Source organism: Gracilinanus agilis, chromosome 4 (assembly GCF_016433145.1).
Source record: "Gracilinanus agilis isolate LMUSP501 chromosome 4, AgileGrace, whole genome shotgun sequence".
Classification (NCBI taxonomy): Eukaryota; Metazoa; Chordata; class Mammalia; order Didelphimorphia; family Didelphidae; genus Gracilinanus; species Gracilinanus agilis.
In genome coordinates, this window is record NC_058133.1 from 281,226,794 (window position 1) to 281,243,762 (window position 16,969).

The 16,969-nt window shown below is 39.1% G+C and overlaps 1 protein-coding gene across 1 annotated transcript in view; it reads right to left on the bottom strand.

Moving 5' to 3' along the window:
* The window catches only part of ADGRF5 (adhesion G protein-coupled receptor F5), a 99,936-nt gene that overhangs the window by 42,602 nt on the left and 40,365 nt on the right, over positions 1–16,969 (bottom strand). Inside the window, exons 3-4 of the mRNA XM_044675720.1 lie at positions 15,351–15,417; positions 2,801–2,971 (exon numbers count right to left, since the gene is read on the bottom strand). Coding sequence (XP_044531655.1) covers positions 2,801–2,971; positions 15,351–15,417 — 238 coding nt within the window. The remainder of the gene's footprint in view (positions 1–2,800; positions 2,972–15,350; positions 15,418–16,969) is intronic.

Here is a 16,969-nt window from a genome sequence, read left to right on the forward strand (position 1 = left end):
CTCTTTCTCTCTTCCTTCCTTCCTTCCTTCCTTCCTTCCTTCCTTCCTTCCTTCCTTCCTTCCTTCCTTCCTTCCTTCCTTCCTTCCTTCCTTCTGTTTTTCCTTCCCTCTGACTTTCCTTCCTGGTTTTTTATCTAGCACCTGGTACAGTGCCTGGTGCATACCAGGTGCTTAATTTATGTGTGTTAAATTCATTGATTGATGATACATAATTTTCTAAAGTTGTAGAGAATCCAAATTGGACTATGCTAGAACTTTACTAATTTGTCTTAATATTATAATTTCTATAGCCACGAACATCAGTGGTAAGGCATTAAGTACTAGTAGCTAGAAGATCATGCTGTCATCCTTTCCACCAGCTGCCTGTTCTGATTAGCGTAATAAATGGCATCCTGGATGTAAGTATAAATAGGTTTTGCTGTGCACATTTCTAGTCAAACTTGGCTGCTTCCTCAGAATAGGGTTGTGCTGGAAGGGTGCTGAAGGGGGTTTACAAACCACAGCAAAGCTGGTCTGAATTTTCCTAGGGCTGGTGCTCAGGTAAAATGTTTCCTCAAGGCTTCTGTGAAATGAGAAAAACAGCCTAACAGGCTCTGACTAGACATTCAGACTGTGCTGCAGTCTTTTGTGAGGACAGAAGATGTGTTTGAGGTTTTCAGGATCACTGAGTACACAAAACTGAGGGAAGTCAGCTCTATGTTCTGGAAGGGGATTTGGTAGGGTTGGCTTTATAAATATGGTGAATAAGGATGACTGCCTGGAGTGACTTGAGAGGCCTGGAGTAGGCACACTATGTTAAAAAATGCCTCTCTGCGCTAAAATGCCACTATTAGCAATTGTTACAAAGGAAAATAACAACCTAAACCAAATCTGAATACTATGCAATTAAGACTATGGAGTTTGGCTCCAAAGAAAAAAAGAGAAAATCTCCCTCCTTTTTTTTTTTTTTTTTTTTTTTTTGCAGTGATGGAGTGAGGGTTGGGGGCACTATGAATGTGGGGCATCAAATACCCTGTCAGATGGGGTTGATATATTTGTTAGTTTTAGTGAATTTCTTTTTTAAAAATTCTTTTATTGAAAGAGATGACTCTAGAAGGGACGAATATGCATGGAAATGATAAAAAAGCAAAGATGTAAAAAATTTAAAAAGTAATTGGTTAAAATGTATTCAGAGATGTAGTATATTTGTTATATATAATCCATATATATATTTATACATATATATATATCCTATATATTTGTTATTGGGTCATTTTCAGTCTTATCTGACTCTCCATGATCCCACTTGGAATTTTCTTGGCAGAGATGTTGGAGTCATTTGTTATTTGTCTCCAGCTCATTTTACAGAAGAGGAAATTGAGGCAAACAGGGTTAAGTGACTTGCCCAGAATCACAGAGATAGTTATTATCTAAAGCCACAAGATCTGAATCCAGGTCTTCCTGACTCTAGGCCCAACACTCTATCTACTGTATGATCTAGTTGTCCTAGCACTGTATATAAGTACATGCAAAGGATGTAGAATTTTAACATCTTAAATATTATATTTACCACCAGAACTCATCTCTTATTTGTTCAATGAACTCTTGGGAATTGTCTGAGGTATGTAGAGGCTAAAGTGCAGGACCATATAGCTATTAAGTGTGTAAGCATAATAATTCTCAGAGTGGTAGTCTGGGAGAGAATTCCCCAAATGTCTGTGAAAATGTCCTGTCTCATTGTAGATCAAAGCCTAAGAGAATACTTATTTTGACTCGAGTGAGAGAGAGTTAGAAGAGGGAAGGAAAGATTATGGATGATAGGACCCTCCCTTAGGAAAGGCAGTCTGGGTAGACACCATATTGGAAGCCAATGGGGACAACTTCTATGGATATTGGCAATAGGCTACCTTAATCCCCCATTAACCACTATCACATATCTCCATTTTTCTCTATTAAATAACATAGGAAATTCCCAAGATCTTTTGTTGTTTCTAATGCTTCCTCATCCTTATTAATTAAATTTGAGTTTGTAATTATTATTATGTTATATTTTATTGTTGTTGGCATTGTTCGGTGGTCTCAGTCATACCTAACTCTTTGTGATTCCATTTGGGTTTTTTTGGGCAAAGATACTAGAGTGATTTGCCATTTTCTAAGGTGGAAGAATTAACCTAGAGGTCCAATTTGAGAGATACTAAGGCCTTCTTCCATATATTCCCCTACAAAATTATGACCCCCTTAAAAATGTCTCATTACCTGAAATTCTAGTGCCTAGAAATGCTTTCCCTCTTCACAAGACTCAGCTCAAATCTCACCTTCTGCTGGAGGCTCTTCCAGGTTACTAATGCCTTTCCCTTTCAGATTAATTTCCATCTCCTCTTATTGTGTCTTAGTTACATACTCTCTCCTCTCCATTAGAATGCAAACTCCTTGCAAGCAGGGGCAATGTTGTTGCCTTTCTTTGAATCTCCAGTGGTTAGCACAATGCCTGGCACAAAGAAGGCACTTAATGCTTGCCTACCAATTAGTTCCCTGGGTTTAAAAACTTCTCTTTTAAAAGACAAATATCCTTGATTTTCAATAAAGCAGTCTGCTTGTGAAAATAGGAGCCTGAATAAGGTCAAACTACTTTCTCAAAGCAGGCTGGACACAATGTCATTTTTTCTCTCTCTGAAAAAAGCTTTAGAGTATTAGTCTTCAAATATACATATGTTAAAATACATATTTATTAGATGTGTAGAATAATATATATACACATATATGTAGAATTATATATACATATATATGCCTTTGAAGGATGCAGCAGTGACTTGGTACTTACCTGTTGTAATTTCCATGCTTAAAATGTCAGTGCTTGAGTTGGCATTTATCACTTGGATTGGAAAACTGAGGTTTTTAAAGTAAGCTTTGAGGGACTCCAGGAGAGATATATTTTCAAAACTTATCTCAATCTCAATCTCATATTCTTCTGGTGCAGGACTGCTTGTGGCCACTGGAAAAAAAATTTAGAAGAAACACATCAGGGGGAGAGGAAACAATGTATGGAATATTATTCATGATCACCAGAGATTAGTGGAGATAGTAGATAATAGCTATTATGTAATGATGTTTGCAGAATCAGGTTCTTACCAGAAAAAAAATTTCTTTGTTTATATTTCTGGTAGAAGACCAATTTCTCTCTCTCTCTGTGTGTGTGTGTGTGTGTGTCTCTCTCTCTCTCTCTCTCTCTCTCTCTCTCTCTCTCTCTCTCCCCACATATATTCATATACATACTGTAATAGGTATAGGCTTTAAAAGTAGAAATGTAGATTTTTGCAAGCAGGCTAGAGGAAAAACTTTGACTGTCAGCCATGGACATTCTAAATAGAATGAAGGGAAGGAAACTGTTTGTCCTGGGAGGACTCTGGTCAAACTGGGAAAGGGAGAGGGTGTGGATGCCTTTGCCTGCCCAGTGAGGAGCCCAAGGAGTGTGGAGTTCCCACTGAGAAGGAAGACCTGCCAGGGAAGATCAAGTGAGCAAGAAGATCTAGCTGGGGTGGTGGACATCCCAGTCTGAGACAAGCTCCTTGATTAGCATTTCCTGGATTTACCTTCTTGTGGATCTGTTTCCTGTACCATCAAGAGGAGCTGAAGTGGTCATGGCTTTGTGAGAGAATCATTTTCCCTTCTAGTCTGTAATAGTCTGATTAGTGCAGTGTAGGCTTTAACCCATTCTTCCAGCCCCTGTGTGGTCCCTAGTGATTAGATTCAGTGTGACCTTTCCCCATTATCCCTGACCCTCAATTATTATTAAAACCCTGTGTTTATAATTCTTTGTCCTTGTACTACCCTGTCACCTGTTGGTTTCACAGACTCCCTGGCTAGATGGATCAGTGTAACAGTTAAAGCCCAACAGCCACTCCTGTCAACTGCCATTCCCCAAACTGCCAAACCCAATTTCCTAACTTGTTTGGTCCCAGTCTATTGTCCATTCCTGTCTCCTACTCACCCTTCTGAACCCAGATAAAATATATGTTAGCCCCAAGTTTTACCTTAAGAGTTTGGCTACCCCAGATGGTGGGTTAAGAGGAGGACAGGAAGTTCACTCTTGGACACCCAGGGACAGAATAGAAGTGAGAGGGTTCTGAACATTCTGTAAGGGAGGATAGCCATTGGCTGTGGTCTGAAAGTTCCAAGCCAGTGGTGAGCTACTCAGAACTGCTTACCTCCCCCCCCCCTCCTGTTCATTCATAAAATCCCTGAGTAAAGCCAATTTATTATCAAGGCTGAAATAGCCACAGAGAAAGGGTTTTTCTCCATTTTTTTTTGCCTTTTACTGTCTGTGTCATCCTGTTTGATTGCAAATTGGTGTTGTTTTAAGAATATTGTTGTATTTGTATTAGATATTAGTCTTTAGTCTTTCATTGTGGCTAATAACACAACTGTATTGCTTTACCACTGGCCTTTTGTGTCTGTTTGGGAAAATGTAATTGAAGACTGTATTGATTATTTGCTATTGGGATTATGGCAAGGGATATTGTTTATCCCATACTTGTGGTTTAAGATCATACCCAGGTATTGCAGAGTTATATTGGATTTTGAGGTAGCCCAACCTGTTCTTACTATAACTATTCTGGATATTATAGCACACACACCTAGTATTGTTTTAACTGGTTACATCATATACAAAATAAGATGGATAGTTTTCCATATTAGTTATGTTGCAAGATTGTGGTTACCTGGTGTTTTAGAGATTCAGGGATGAAGCAATTGTTAAAGTTAATGCAAGTTAAAATAGACAATTTGGAGATGTATATGTAGACTTATGGAGCTTATGGTTGAGTTCCTGGTAATGATGATAAACATGGTAATGATGGTAAAGGTGTTCAATCTGAACTTTCTAAGGCAGAATTGGAACAAAAGGCTTTAAATAAGGGGGACAAACCAGTTAATCTTTTTCTGCTTCACTATTTGCCTATTGTTCACGATGAAGGAATTTCCACGTGAGACAGCATACAAGATTTAGAACTGAGGATGTGGAGAACTTGAAGAGGAAAATCCCAAATTTTCACGATGATCCTCATACATATATATATATGTATATATATATATATATACACACATATCTATGCATATAGATGTTCATATATATGTATATATTCTGTGAAAAAGTCTTATATAGTTTTATAAGTTTATATTTTATTCTTCATTCAAATTATTTCATCCTTCTCTATGAAAAATTTATTCTTTACTTTTGCTTTTAACCAGGTCTATAAACAAAATAGGGAGTTCCTAGTAAGAAACTCCCTCAATCTATGTAGGTCAGTATCTTCTCTGCAACTCACAACCTTAGAGAGTTGCGAAGATGACTTGCTCAGTCACAGAGCTAATGTAATCCGAGATAGCATATGAACCTGGGCCTTCCAGACTCTAAGGTAAGCTCACTAGCCACGATTGCTTACAGTCTCTCCCTTTCTTAGCCAACTTCTTAGAAAAAGCCATCTATACGTGCTTCTTCCACTTTCTTTCCTCTCATTCACTTAGGAGACTAAGATGGAGTGGTTATATAGGAAGAAAGCCAGGAGACAATGTTCTCATAAAAATCCAGAAGGAAGGTCCATTGTACAGGTGGAGAAGGTGATTAACAGTGTCAAATCCAGTTGATAGGTTGAGAAGAATAAGGACTGAGATTTGGCCACTAGCAGATAGATAGTAACTAAGGAGAGGGCAAATTCATTTGAATGAAGAGGTAGGTAGGAAGTCCATTTTCCATTTAGTGGCCAAAGTGATTTACTTTTAATGCAGATCAGATCATGTCACACTCATATTCAATAAAACTAATAGTTTTTATTGCTTCTAAGATAAAATAGAAACTCATGTATGTAGCTTTTAAATCTCTCATAATCTTGCCCCTAATTCTCTTTCTAGCATCATTGTACATGACTCTCCTTCCCATACATGACAGTCTAAACAAGTGAACCTCTCTTTTCCTCACACATGACAGGACATCTTCCAGCTCTATGCATTTGTAAAGACAGTCCCTCATGCTTCTGATCCACTCCCTCCTAACTGTTGCCTCCTAGAATCCCTCTCTTTCTGCCAGTTGCTCTTCAAGCACCATATTCTATCTGAAGTCTTCCTTCCTTCCTTTCTTTCTTCCTTCCTTTCTTTTTATTTATTTGTTTTTGGTAAAACCTTTACCTTCCACCTTAGAATTAATATTGTGCATTAGTTCCAGAGTAGAAGACTGGTAAGGGCTAAGCAATGGTGCTTAAATGGCTTGTACAGTCAGAAGTACATATATTCGCACAACCAGGAATAACTACAGTCAGATTTGAACCCAGGATCTTTTATAAGACCTTGCTGTCCCAGTTGTTGGCTCTTGCAATAATATTTTCAAGTGAGTTAAGAATGATTGGATCTCTACCTGTGTGGGAACCTGTGTGTGGTCATTAATATATCAATTTTCGATCCCAGGAAGCAAAGACATAAATAGTTATTTAGTAATTGATACCCACTTAACTCTTTATGGTCTATGGTCAAGAACATCTTATTTACCAAGTCTGAAGGTAGCCAAGACAATGTTATAAGAATCATAAGATTGAGTTCCAGAAGAAACCTTGGAGATCATTTAGCTGGAGGCCCTCATTTTAAAGTTGAGAAAACTGAGGCTCAGTAATTTTGCCCAAGAGAGCCAGGAACAGACTTGGGACCATATATCTAGGGCTAGAAGAGAAATGAGAAGCTAGCTAGTCAAATCTCTTCATTTTACAGCTAAAGAAAATAAGGCCCAACCAACTCAAGTGAAAGAATTCATTTTAAGGTCAAACCAGCAATTTGAACCCAGGTTTTCAGACTTCAGAATCAGAGATCTTCCTCTGTATCATGCAGCCTCCTAGATATTGCTGTTCTCTTAATTTTTCTGACTTTGATGCCTTATCTAGAATGTGGTCTATTCCAAGTATCATCAGTGTCAGGGAGGGTGTGTCTATCACTATGTCCAGAAGGCATAAGCAAACAATAACTTCCCTTTTTCTTTCCCAGGAATCCCTGCAATACTTCATTTATCTTGAAGGGACAATTCTGGAAAATTGGCCTCAAAGTGAAAAAAGTGATATAGGCTTCTCTGTTGCAATGGATTAAACAAACAAAACTATTTTGCCAGGCAGTCCTGACAAGGGCCACTGCTTCCAGCCACATCCAAAAAAGGCAGACATAGATGAATATTCCACTCCACAGTCCAATGGAATATAAACATGTTGACTTCATCTAGTAGGTGATGTTCTAGTACTCTGGAGGGAGGGGGACACACAGGGAGATAATTCTTTATCAACATTAGCTCTTTCTTTTCTTTATTCCCTTTGAATCCAAAGCAGGTGAATACCCGTCCAAACAACTGTTTCCATGTTCCCTCCTGGAAACCATTTTCAGTGGAGGGAAATTCTCAAAACTGATTCCTCATCATTTGACAGAGTCCAGTTCTATAAGTTTCTTCACTCATATTTTTAAAGGAAGAAAAATGGATAAATTTGGATAATGGATAAAAAGCTGACCTCAGAGGCAGAAAGGCCTGGGTCCAATCCTATCTCTTACATATATATTTTTTTCCAAGTCAACAAACATTTATTAAAGCACCTACTATGTTAGTACCATACTGAGCACTGAGGATACAAAGAAAGTTAAGGGGGGCAGCTGGGTAAGCTCAGTGGAATGAGAGTCAGGCCTAGAGACGGGAGATCCTAGGTTCAAATCCGGCCTCAGACACTTCCCAGCTGTGTGACCCTGGACAAGTCACTTGACCCCCATTGCCCACCCTTACCACTCTTCCACCTAGGAGCCAATAAACAGAAGTTAAGGGTTTAAAAAAAAGAAAGTTAAGAAAAAAACCAACAAAACTAAAAAATAGTCCTTTCTTTTAAGAAGCTCACAATCTTCTTTTTTTTAATCACTCATTTTTTAAGCACTATTTTCTGTAATAGTTTTAATTCTAAGATAAAAGAGTGGTAAGGGCTAGGCAATTGGTATTAAATGACTTAATTAGGGTCACACAACTAGGAAGTGTCTGTGGCCAGATTTGAATCCAAGACCTCCTAACTCCAGGCCTGAAACTATATCTAGCTTCCACTTTATCATTCATTTTTCATAATTTTGATTTTTAAATACTCTTCCTTCCTCTAGACATTCATTGAAAAGGCAAGCAATATGGTATCTATTATACATATGCAGTCATGTAAAACACATTTCTATTGCAAAAGAAAGGGAGAAAAAGAAAAATAAAGTGAAAAAAATTCTTATATCTGTACTCAGAGTTGACTCTAGTAGACTAACCGTGTGACTCTGGGTGAGTAATTTAACTTTTCAGTGCCTTAGGCAAATCTCAAAGATTATAAATTGCTGGCAATTGTATGTCTCTATTAATAGAGGGAGTTTCCTCAATAAAAATTCCCCATGTCATGAAATCATGGATCCAGTCCCACTTCATTTCATGATCAAAGAACATGGACCTATCTTCAGGAGTAAAGACAGGAACTCTGGCAGAGGGAGCTCCTCACACACCTAGGTTACTTGTGACAGCTGGAGGCAGCAGAGTTGGTTATATATCACCATGTTGGCATCAAAGTACAGTGCACCTGACTGTGGCTGACCAGCCCAATAGATGCTTGGAAGGCTCTACCAAAGGTTGGGCACAAATAGCCTAGATATAAACATTTGGGATGAAGATGTCTCTAAATATACACATCAAAGTTTCCTTTGAGCTACTGCAATTCTGCTTGGCTCATAAAATAAAGCCTAGCCCCATGTTGGTGAACCTATGGCACTCATGCCAGAGGAGGGGGCTGCTCCCCTCCCCCTCTCACCTAAGGACATTTCTCCTAGGTCCTGCCCCTCTGTCCAGCAGCCCAATGAGAGCACTTCCTTCCTCCCCTGACTAGGGTAAGGCAGGAGGGTGGTAGAGGTAGGGGGTGTCCACATGTGACATTAGGGTTGCAGTTTCAGCACTCAGTCTCTAAAAGATTTGCCATCATTGGCCTAGCCCTTATCTTTCTGTATTAGAGTGGTTACTAAGACAGAAAGGAAGGGTTTGAAAGAAAGGTAAAGGAACAACTAACCACAGAAGAGACCTGTTTAAACATAGACTGCATGCCTAGAAACAAGCCTAGAGAGAGCGGGACTTTAAATCTCCCTTGCCTTTGTTCCTTCCCAACCCCCCCAAACCCCTCCCCCTCCTTACAACCTCAATGATAGCAGTAAATACTGAGTTTTATTGTAACAAAGATTATAGCCATGAGAACGCAACGACTCCCTTGGCAGTTTCACAAGCAGATCACATTTCCTGAACTGGGGTCAGACTGTGCCAGTAAACCAGGGTTGCCAGGTTTGCAGAAAGGACTTGGAATTTAAGTTGTTGTGGGACACTTCAGGCTGGTATGAACCTTGCCCTTGTTTGATTAGATATTAAGCAGTAACTCTCCCTAGTACAAATTTGGAAAGCCCTTGGCTATCAATTCATAAAATCCCAGGTGGAAAGCTGGAATAGACCTCAGATCCAACCTCATCATTTTATAGAGGAGGAATTTGAGTTATAGGGAGATTAATAAATGGACCAAAGTTACACAGGTAGTATCAGAGGTGGAATTTAAACGCAAGTTCTCTAATTTGGAGGCAGCTAGGAGGTACAAGAGATAGAGCACTGGACTTTGAATCGGGATGATTCTGAGTTCAAATCTACCCTCAGATACTTACTAACCTCATAACAACCATATAAATCTGATACTACAGACAATATTATTCCCATTTTGCAGGTGAAGAAAATGGGACATGGAAAGTTTGAATAAGTTGCCTAAGGTCACACAACTAACAGAATACAGAGGCTGAGTTTGAAGTCCACTATTCCTGATGCCATGTTCAGCACTCTAAGCTAGATATCTTTATCTAGAATCACCTGTGGGAACATAATTCTTCCAGTCACTCTGGCCTGAAACCCTGGTGCTATCTTTAACTCATTACTATCCTTTGTGCTCCCAAACTGATCAGCCACTAAATCTTTTCCAGTCTTCAAGATGTCTCATATCCACCCATTTCTCTCTCTCTTCGTGCTCACTTAACTACCTTATTATTCTCTTAATCTCTACTCTATTAACCTTGTCCATGGATTACTTCAACATCGATATGGCTGATCTCTCAGACTCCAGGATTCTCTCTCTTCCTCTACTTTCTCATCTTCTCCTCTCAAAATCTTTGGTTTCCTTCATAATTTAGCTCCAGAATTACTTCTTTTTTTGATCCTCTTCCCTAGCTGTTAGTGCTAACTTTCCCAAACTACTTCATAATTATTTTATATATTGTTGTTGTTGCTGAGTCATTCATTTGTGTTCAACTCTTTGTGACACTGTGGACACTAGCATGCCAATGCTGTCCATGGGTTTTTCTGGGCAAATTTGCCATATCCTTCTCCAGTGGCTTGAGGCAAACTGAGGTTAAATGACTTGCCTAGGATCACACATATAATAAGTGTCTGTAAGCCTGAGCCTGGCACATTTTGTGTTCAGTCTATTCAATTGTGCCCAACTCTTTGTGATTCTATTTGGAGTTTTCTTGGCAAAGATACTGGAGTGGTTTGCCATTTCCTCTTCTAGCTCTTTAAAAAACAAATAAACACTAAACTTTTATCTTAGAAGAGACACTATCAGTTCTAAGACAAAAAAATGGTAGGACCAACCCAGGGTCACAAAGCTAGGAAGTAGCTGACGTCATATTTGAATCCAGGACCGCCCGTCTCTAGGCTTGACTTTTTATCCACTGAGCCACCCAGCTGCCCCTTCCAATTCATTTTACAGATGAAAAAATTGAGGCAAACAGAGGCGTGTGACTTGCCTAGGGTCACATAGCTAGGAAGGATCTGAAGCCAGATTTAAATTCACAAAGAAGAGTCTTTCTGACTCCTGGCCCAACACTAACCACTGTAGCATTTAGCTGCCCAAAGGGCACATAGTAGGTACTTAATAAATAATTCCTGATTGACTGATTGGCATAAGTCACCTTCTATTTTGCTGGGGAGGACACCCAAGCCCAGTGTCATAATGGCAGGGCAGGGATTTGAACCTGATGTCCTTTGCAAAACTTTTTAAATGCACATTGATTTCAGTATTTCATATCAACTCCAGGAAACTTATTCTAGATCCCCACTAAATGGGCTATCTTTAAAGTTTTCTTCAATTTTTTGAAGGTCCCACCTTTGCCCCCTACCTAACTGCCTTTGATGTGTTATGTTTTGTTATCATTCACTCGTTTTGGTTGTGTTTGACTCTTTGGAACCTCATTTAGAGTTTTCTTGGCAAATATACTGGAGAAGTTTGCCATTTTCTTCTTCAGCTCATTTTATAGATGAGGAAACTGAGGCAAACAGGGGTAAGTACCTTGGGAAAAGTGCTTGGCTTTCTCTATAATTCAGTTTCTAACTTCTGGAATCTGATGAAAATACTAAAGCCCTTATTTGTCTTCCCAGAGCTATTGCCACCCATTTCTCTTTCTAATCCACTGAAAACCCTGTTAGCAAAAAGGAATACATACATACATACATATATGTATGTATGTATATATATATATATCATATATATAGTAAGTGGAAATAATATTTTTTCTTACTAATTTATCATTACAATGGCTGTTTTTTATGATAACCCTCCAGAAAAGCTTTGGGGATATAAATTCCTTAGCTTAAAGACCTGTTTCCCTTCCAAGGAAAGAACTGACTTCTCTTACTGACAGTTTCAGGCAGGGGGGGAAAAAAGGAAAAGAAAAAGAAACTCTTGACAGGAAGTTCAGGAAAACATTACTTTCACAGCTGTAAGGTCACCAACTGTTTCAGAGGAAGCTGAGATTTTGAGCCCAAGAAGCCCTTGGCAGGGACCTGAAGCAGGAACTCATCTTCAAATATTTTGATTTGGAAAGCAAAGATGTTTGAAAATACCAGGTTGGCCCCTTCTCTTATCCTGTTCCTGTCATGGGATAGCTGGGTCATGGGATGTAGATAGAGAGGAGAGGAGGACAATTTTTATTTTTAAAGGCAAAAAAAAAAAAAAAAAAGGCTGGACCTTGTCATTTTGGTTTGACTACCACTAGGAGGGAGGTAAGACAAAAAGGGAACAAAACGAGAAGTCTCAAAATGACAGCCAGGAGCTGTGGCCTAATAAAATGCATTTTAGGTGCATATGAATATTTGGACAGATTTCTACCATAGCTTCAATTATTCTCTGGAATACCATGACCATAATTATTCTGACCTCCAGGGTCCTACATAGTCTGCCTTCATTACTTCTAGGCTAAGTGCTATAACAAAAGACTGCAGACCAAATTCCATTAACTACTTTGGATATTTCAATTGGTTCCTTCAAGTCACTAGGCTAAATAGTATTGGGTGTAACATGCCTGAAGAAATGTAAAATATCCAGCTCAGAGCATGAGAAACTGTATCTTCTCAGCACTGAGAGGTGGGATAAAGTGTGAGATGGAATAGATTCTTATTGATCCGAAAGGCAGAGCTATCACTAGGGTGAGGCATCTGGAACTTTGTTGTAGGAGGAAAAACTGTATCAAAGAAAACCCTTTATTGGGTGAGTGGGTGGGTGGGGGAAGTTGCCTATCTCCTTGGTCTATTTACTCCATCTCCAACAATAGTGGTGGCACCATTCACATTCTTCCACTGACCACCCCTGCTCCTCACTAGCTGCAGAACAAATGCTGAATTAAGAAGTCATTTCAATTGAGTCAGTCCCTTCATAACTTTATTTGGGGTTTTCTTGGCAAAGATACTGGACCAGTTTGCCATTTCCCTCTTCAGTTCATTTTATAGATGAAGAAACTGAGAGAAATAAAGTCATGCAGCTTCTAAGTGTCTCAGGCTGAATTTGAACTTGGGGCTTCCTGACTCCATGCCCAGCACTCTATCCACTCTGTCACCTAGCTGAGGTGATCTAAGTTCAGATCTCACCTTGGATGCTTACCATCTGTATAAATCAGATAAAATGATCAACTTCTTGGGCATTGGCAGATACCACAAGTAATATTATTCTTGTTCCCTTATGTGTCAATAAAATGGTTGGACTAGATGACTTCCAATGTCCCTGTCAGCTTTAGATCTATGGATGCTAGCCTATATATTCCTATCATCCCTTGGTGATAGCACTTTTAGAATAGAGCTCTGGGACTGCTCCAACGTATACTTTTCCCCTTCAGTAGCATCCTTTCTTTATTTCTCTCTTCCTTCTGCACTAATCTCACGACCTGTCCCAGGTGAGTTTTGGAATGTTACATTTCTTGAAAAGGTTCAGAGAGGGCAGCTGGGTAGCTCAGTGGATTGAGAGCCAGGCCTAGAGATGGGAGGTTCTGGGTTCAAATCTGGCCTCAGACACTTTTTTGCTGTGTGAATCTGGGCAAGTCACTTAACGCCCTTGCTTAGCCTTTACCACTCTTCCACCTTGGAACCAATACATGGTATTGATTCTAATATGGAAGGTAAGAGTTAAAAAACAACAATAACAACAACAACAAAAACAAAAAGATTCAGAGTTCCAAAATGCATCAGGTTTATAGCCTATGTATAAAAGGGTATATTGTCTATCTCAAAGATACTGTAATATAATGAATTTGGTGATATCCTGATGTGGGAACCACGGTCATACCAATGATGGCTTTAATCCCTTATGAATCAGTAGATGTGATAGAGGTCAACAGGACCTCTCCAGGACCACATAGCTAACATAAATTTCAGAAGGAAAACGATCTCTTAGGCACTTGAGTGGGGTGGCAGTTTAATGAGCTAGATCTAGAGTCAGGAAGATACCTCAGATCTAGCCTCAAACATTTATTAGCTGGCTAAGTCATCTGACCTCTTTTTGCCTCAACTTCCTAAACTGTAAAATGGAGATAATATTAGCACTCACCTCCCAGGGATGACTTGAGGATCAAATGAGATAATATTTGTATAGTGTTTGGTCAGAGAATATAAAGGATTAGGAGAGCAAGTGATTAATTTTTAGAATTGAGTAAACTCCATCTAGTGACTCAATTAAGGAGCTAACTTAGTTCCCTTTCTACTAAAATATAAGTCTAGGCCAGCATTGGTGAAGTGTTGGCATGTGTGCCATCCCTGGCATGGGGAAGCTCCTCCTTTCCCTCTATTCCCAGCACCAGAGGACAATTTTTGCATGCCCCACCCCTCTGTCCAGCCACCCAAAGTGAGCACTTCCTCCCTCCACTCTCTAGGGTAATGGCAGCTTGAGTTTGCCCTCTGGGCATTTGAACTAAAAAACCTTCACCAGCAGTGGCCTGGCTAACTTCTTCTTCTTCTTCTTCTTCTTCTTCTTCTTCTTCTTCTTCTTCTCTTTTTTTTTTTTTTAAACCCTTCAACTTCTGTGTATTGGCTCCTAGGTGGAAGAGTGGTAAGGGTGGGCAATGGGGGTCAAGTGACTTGCTCAGGGTCACACAGCTGGGAAGTGTCTGAGGCTGGATTTGAACCTAGGACCTCCCATCTCTAGGCCTGACTCTCAATCCACTTAGCTACCCAGCTGCCCTGGCCTGAGCCAACTTCTGACCTGTGAGAAAACTTTATTCATTTGTGGGAATTGGGAAAAAAACTTTATTGCATTGTTTGAACCTAGCTCTGCCTGGCTAGGAAATTGGACCATCTGTCCCTGCTATTTAGAGATCCTTAACCATGGACCTAGGTTGTGTTTAACCAGGAAAATAGTTTAGATCTTAAGATTGATGGTCTGAAGATTTATTTTGTAATTGTATATCTCAAATAACTTCTATGTCTAATTTGACCCCAGAATGATCAATCAGATATTGTTTCCTAGTTTCTTTGATTGTTGACAGATAACAAGGTAGAGTGGGATCCTCTTTTCTTGAATTTAGAGAATTGCATCTATTCATTCTCCTCCTCTCAACTTGAATGGTCATCCAAATAGAAATTAATTATCTAATGTTGCATTGTTTCATTTTAATTAATTGTCCCAATTTGATTAATTATCTTTAAATGTATAAAACTGTCTCTCCTTCTATTTGGGGTCTGGCACTAAGTTGAGCAAGGGGTCTGGTACTCATTTGTTAGGAAATTGCCATGCATTGCTTAATAAAACTATATGTTCAGAAGATGGAGGCTTTGTTTTCTTAATCATTTGATTTTTTTTTTACTCATTACATTTGCAAAACAAAACAAAACAAAAAGTGCTTTATAAAGGCTAGGTTCTTGAATCTAAGTCCAATACTCTACTCACTATGTGTCATGCTACTTTTCCATATATTATCAAAGTTGCTTAATAAGTATTCACAAATTCCACATTTTGATTAGAATTATGGGAAATTGTGTTACTGCAGAAGAGGTCACTTACCAGCTCGTTTGTGTCTTAGTGATTCTGCTCTATGGTCATTGCTTTCTAGTCCATGACCTCTGTGGATCTGAAAGAATAAAAAAGAATTAATAAAGAATCAGTCAGATTTTTTTTTCTTCTTCTTGGTGACTTTCCCCTGGCAACCCCTTCAAGAGGAAAGTGCCAGAGTGCCTGCTGTCTGTTTCCATAGGGAAATGTCTGGCACAGAAAAATATTTACTAAATGCTTGTTAAATGATTGGTAAATAAATGTGAGTTATAATCACATATAATCACAAAATAACTTTGCCTCTTAGAGTCTCCATTTTCCTCATCTAAACAATGGAGAATGAACTCTCCCTTAGTGGCTGTTATAATCTTTTTCCTCCTCAGACAATTATGTTATATTTATTTGGGCCTTTGTAATTATTTTTTATCTTCTTAGATATGTGTATGTTCTTTCCTTCCAGGTCAAAGAATTTAAGCTTTCTGAGGGCAGAGACTGTTTCATTTTTGTCCTTGTATCACCAGTACCCAGTATGGTGGCTGGAACAGAAAGCACTTAAATAGGATTACAGGCACTTAATAAATATTTTTGGTTTGATTGATTGAATTCAGAGAACCTAGGTCATACATATCTATGGAGCATTTGGTACTCAAAGGGCAACTGATTGTTGGGAAAATAATCTCCCTTTCCCTTAGGTCAGTTGAAAGTAACAGTTCTCTGGTCATTCACCCTGTATCAATTAAAATACATAGCAGGTCGGGGGCAGCTGGGTAGCTCGGTGGATTGAGAGTCAGGCCTAGAGATGGGAGGTCCTAGGTTCAAATCTGACCTCAGACACTTCCCAGCTGTGTCACCCTGGGCAAGTCACTTGACCCCCATTGCCTACCCTTACCACTCTTCTGCCTTGGAGTCAATACACAGTATATTGACTCCAAGATGGAAGGTAAGGGTTTAAAAAAAATACATAGAAGGATCAGGGGAGATATTGAAGAAACTCTGTATCTTAAATTTCTTTGAACTATTAGTTAAGTCCTACCAGTACAGCTGATTGATTCTAAATTTTGTCTTCTCTCTTCAAGACAGTAATTCTATATACATTATTTGAGTTTCTTTAGAGGTACCAGTGACCTACTAGCCAAATCTAATGAACTTTCTTTGTTTCAAATACGTCAGAATCTTTCTGCTGCATTTGATGTTATTGAACATATTGAATTTGAGGAACTGTCTTTGCAAGAGTCCAACCAGAGTAGATTGTCTTGAGGATACCTCTTCTCTCCCCTAAACCGGCCCATCTGCTGCCCAGATTCACTGGGCATTGGGAACCCAATGGAGTAAGCACTATTGGATGCTAGTTCCTTGCATTCCTGAAAATATTTTTTTGAGTTGTTTTAGTTATTTCTAACTCATGATTCCCATCTGAGATCTTCTTGGCAAAGATATTGGAATGGTTTGCCATTTCCTTCTCCAACTGATTTTACAGGTAAGGAAACTGAGACAAACAGGCTCGCCCAAGGTCACGTAGCTAAGAAATGTCTGAGGACAGATTTAAAGAATTTTTTTCTTTCTTTCTTTCTTTTTCTTTCTTTCCTTCTTTCTTTCCTTCTTCCTTCCTTCCTTCCTTCCTTCCTTCCTTC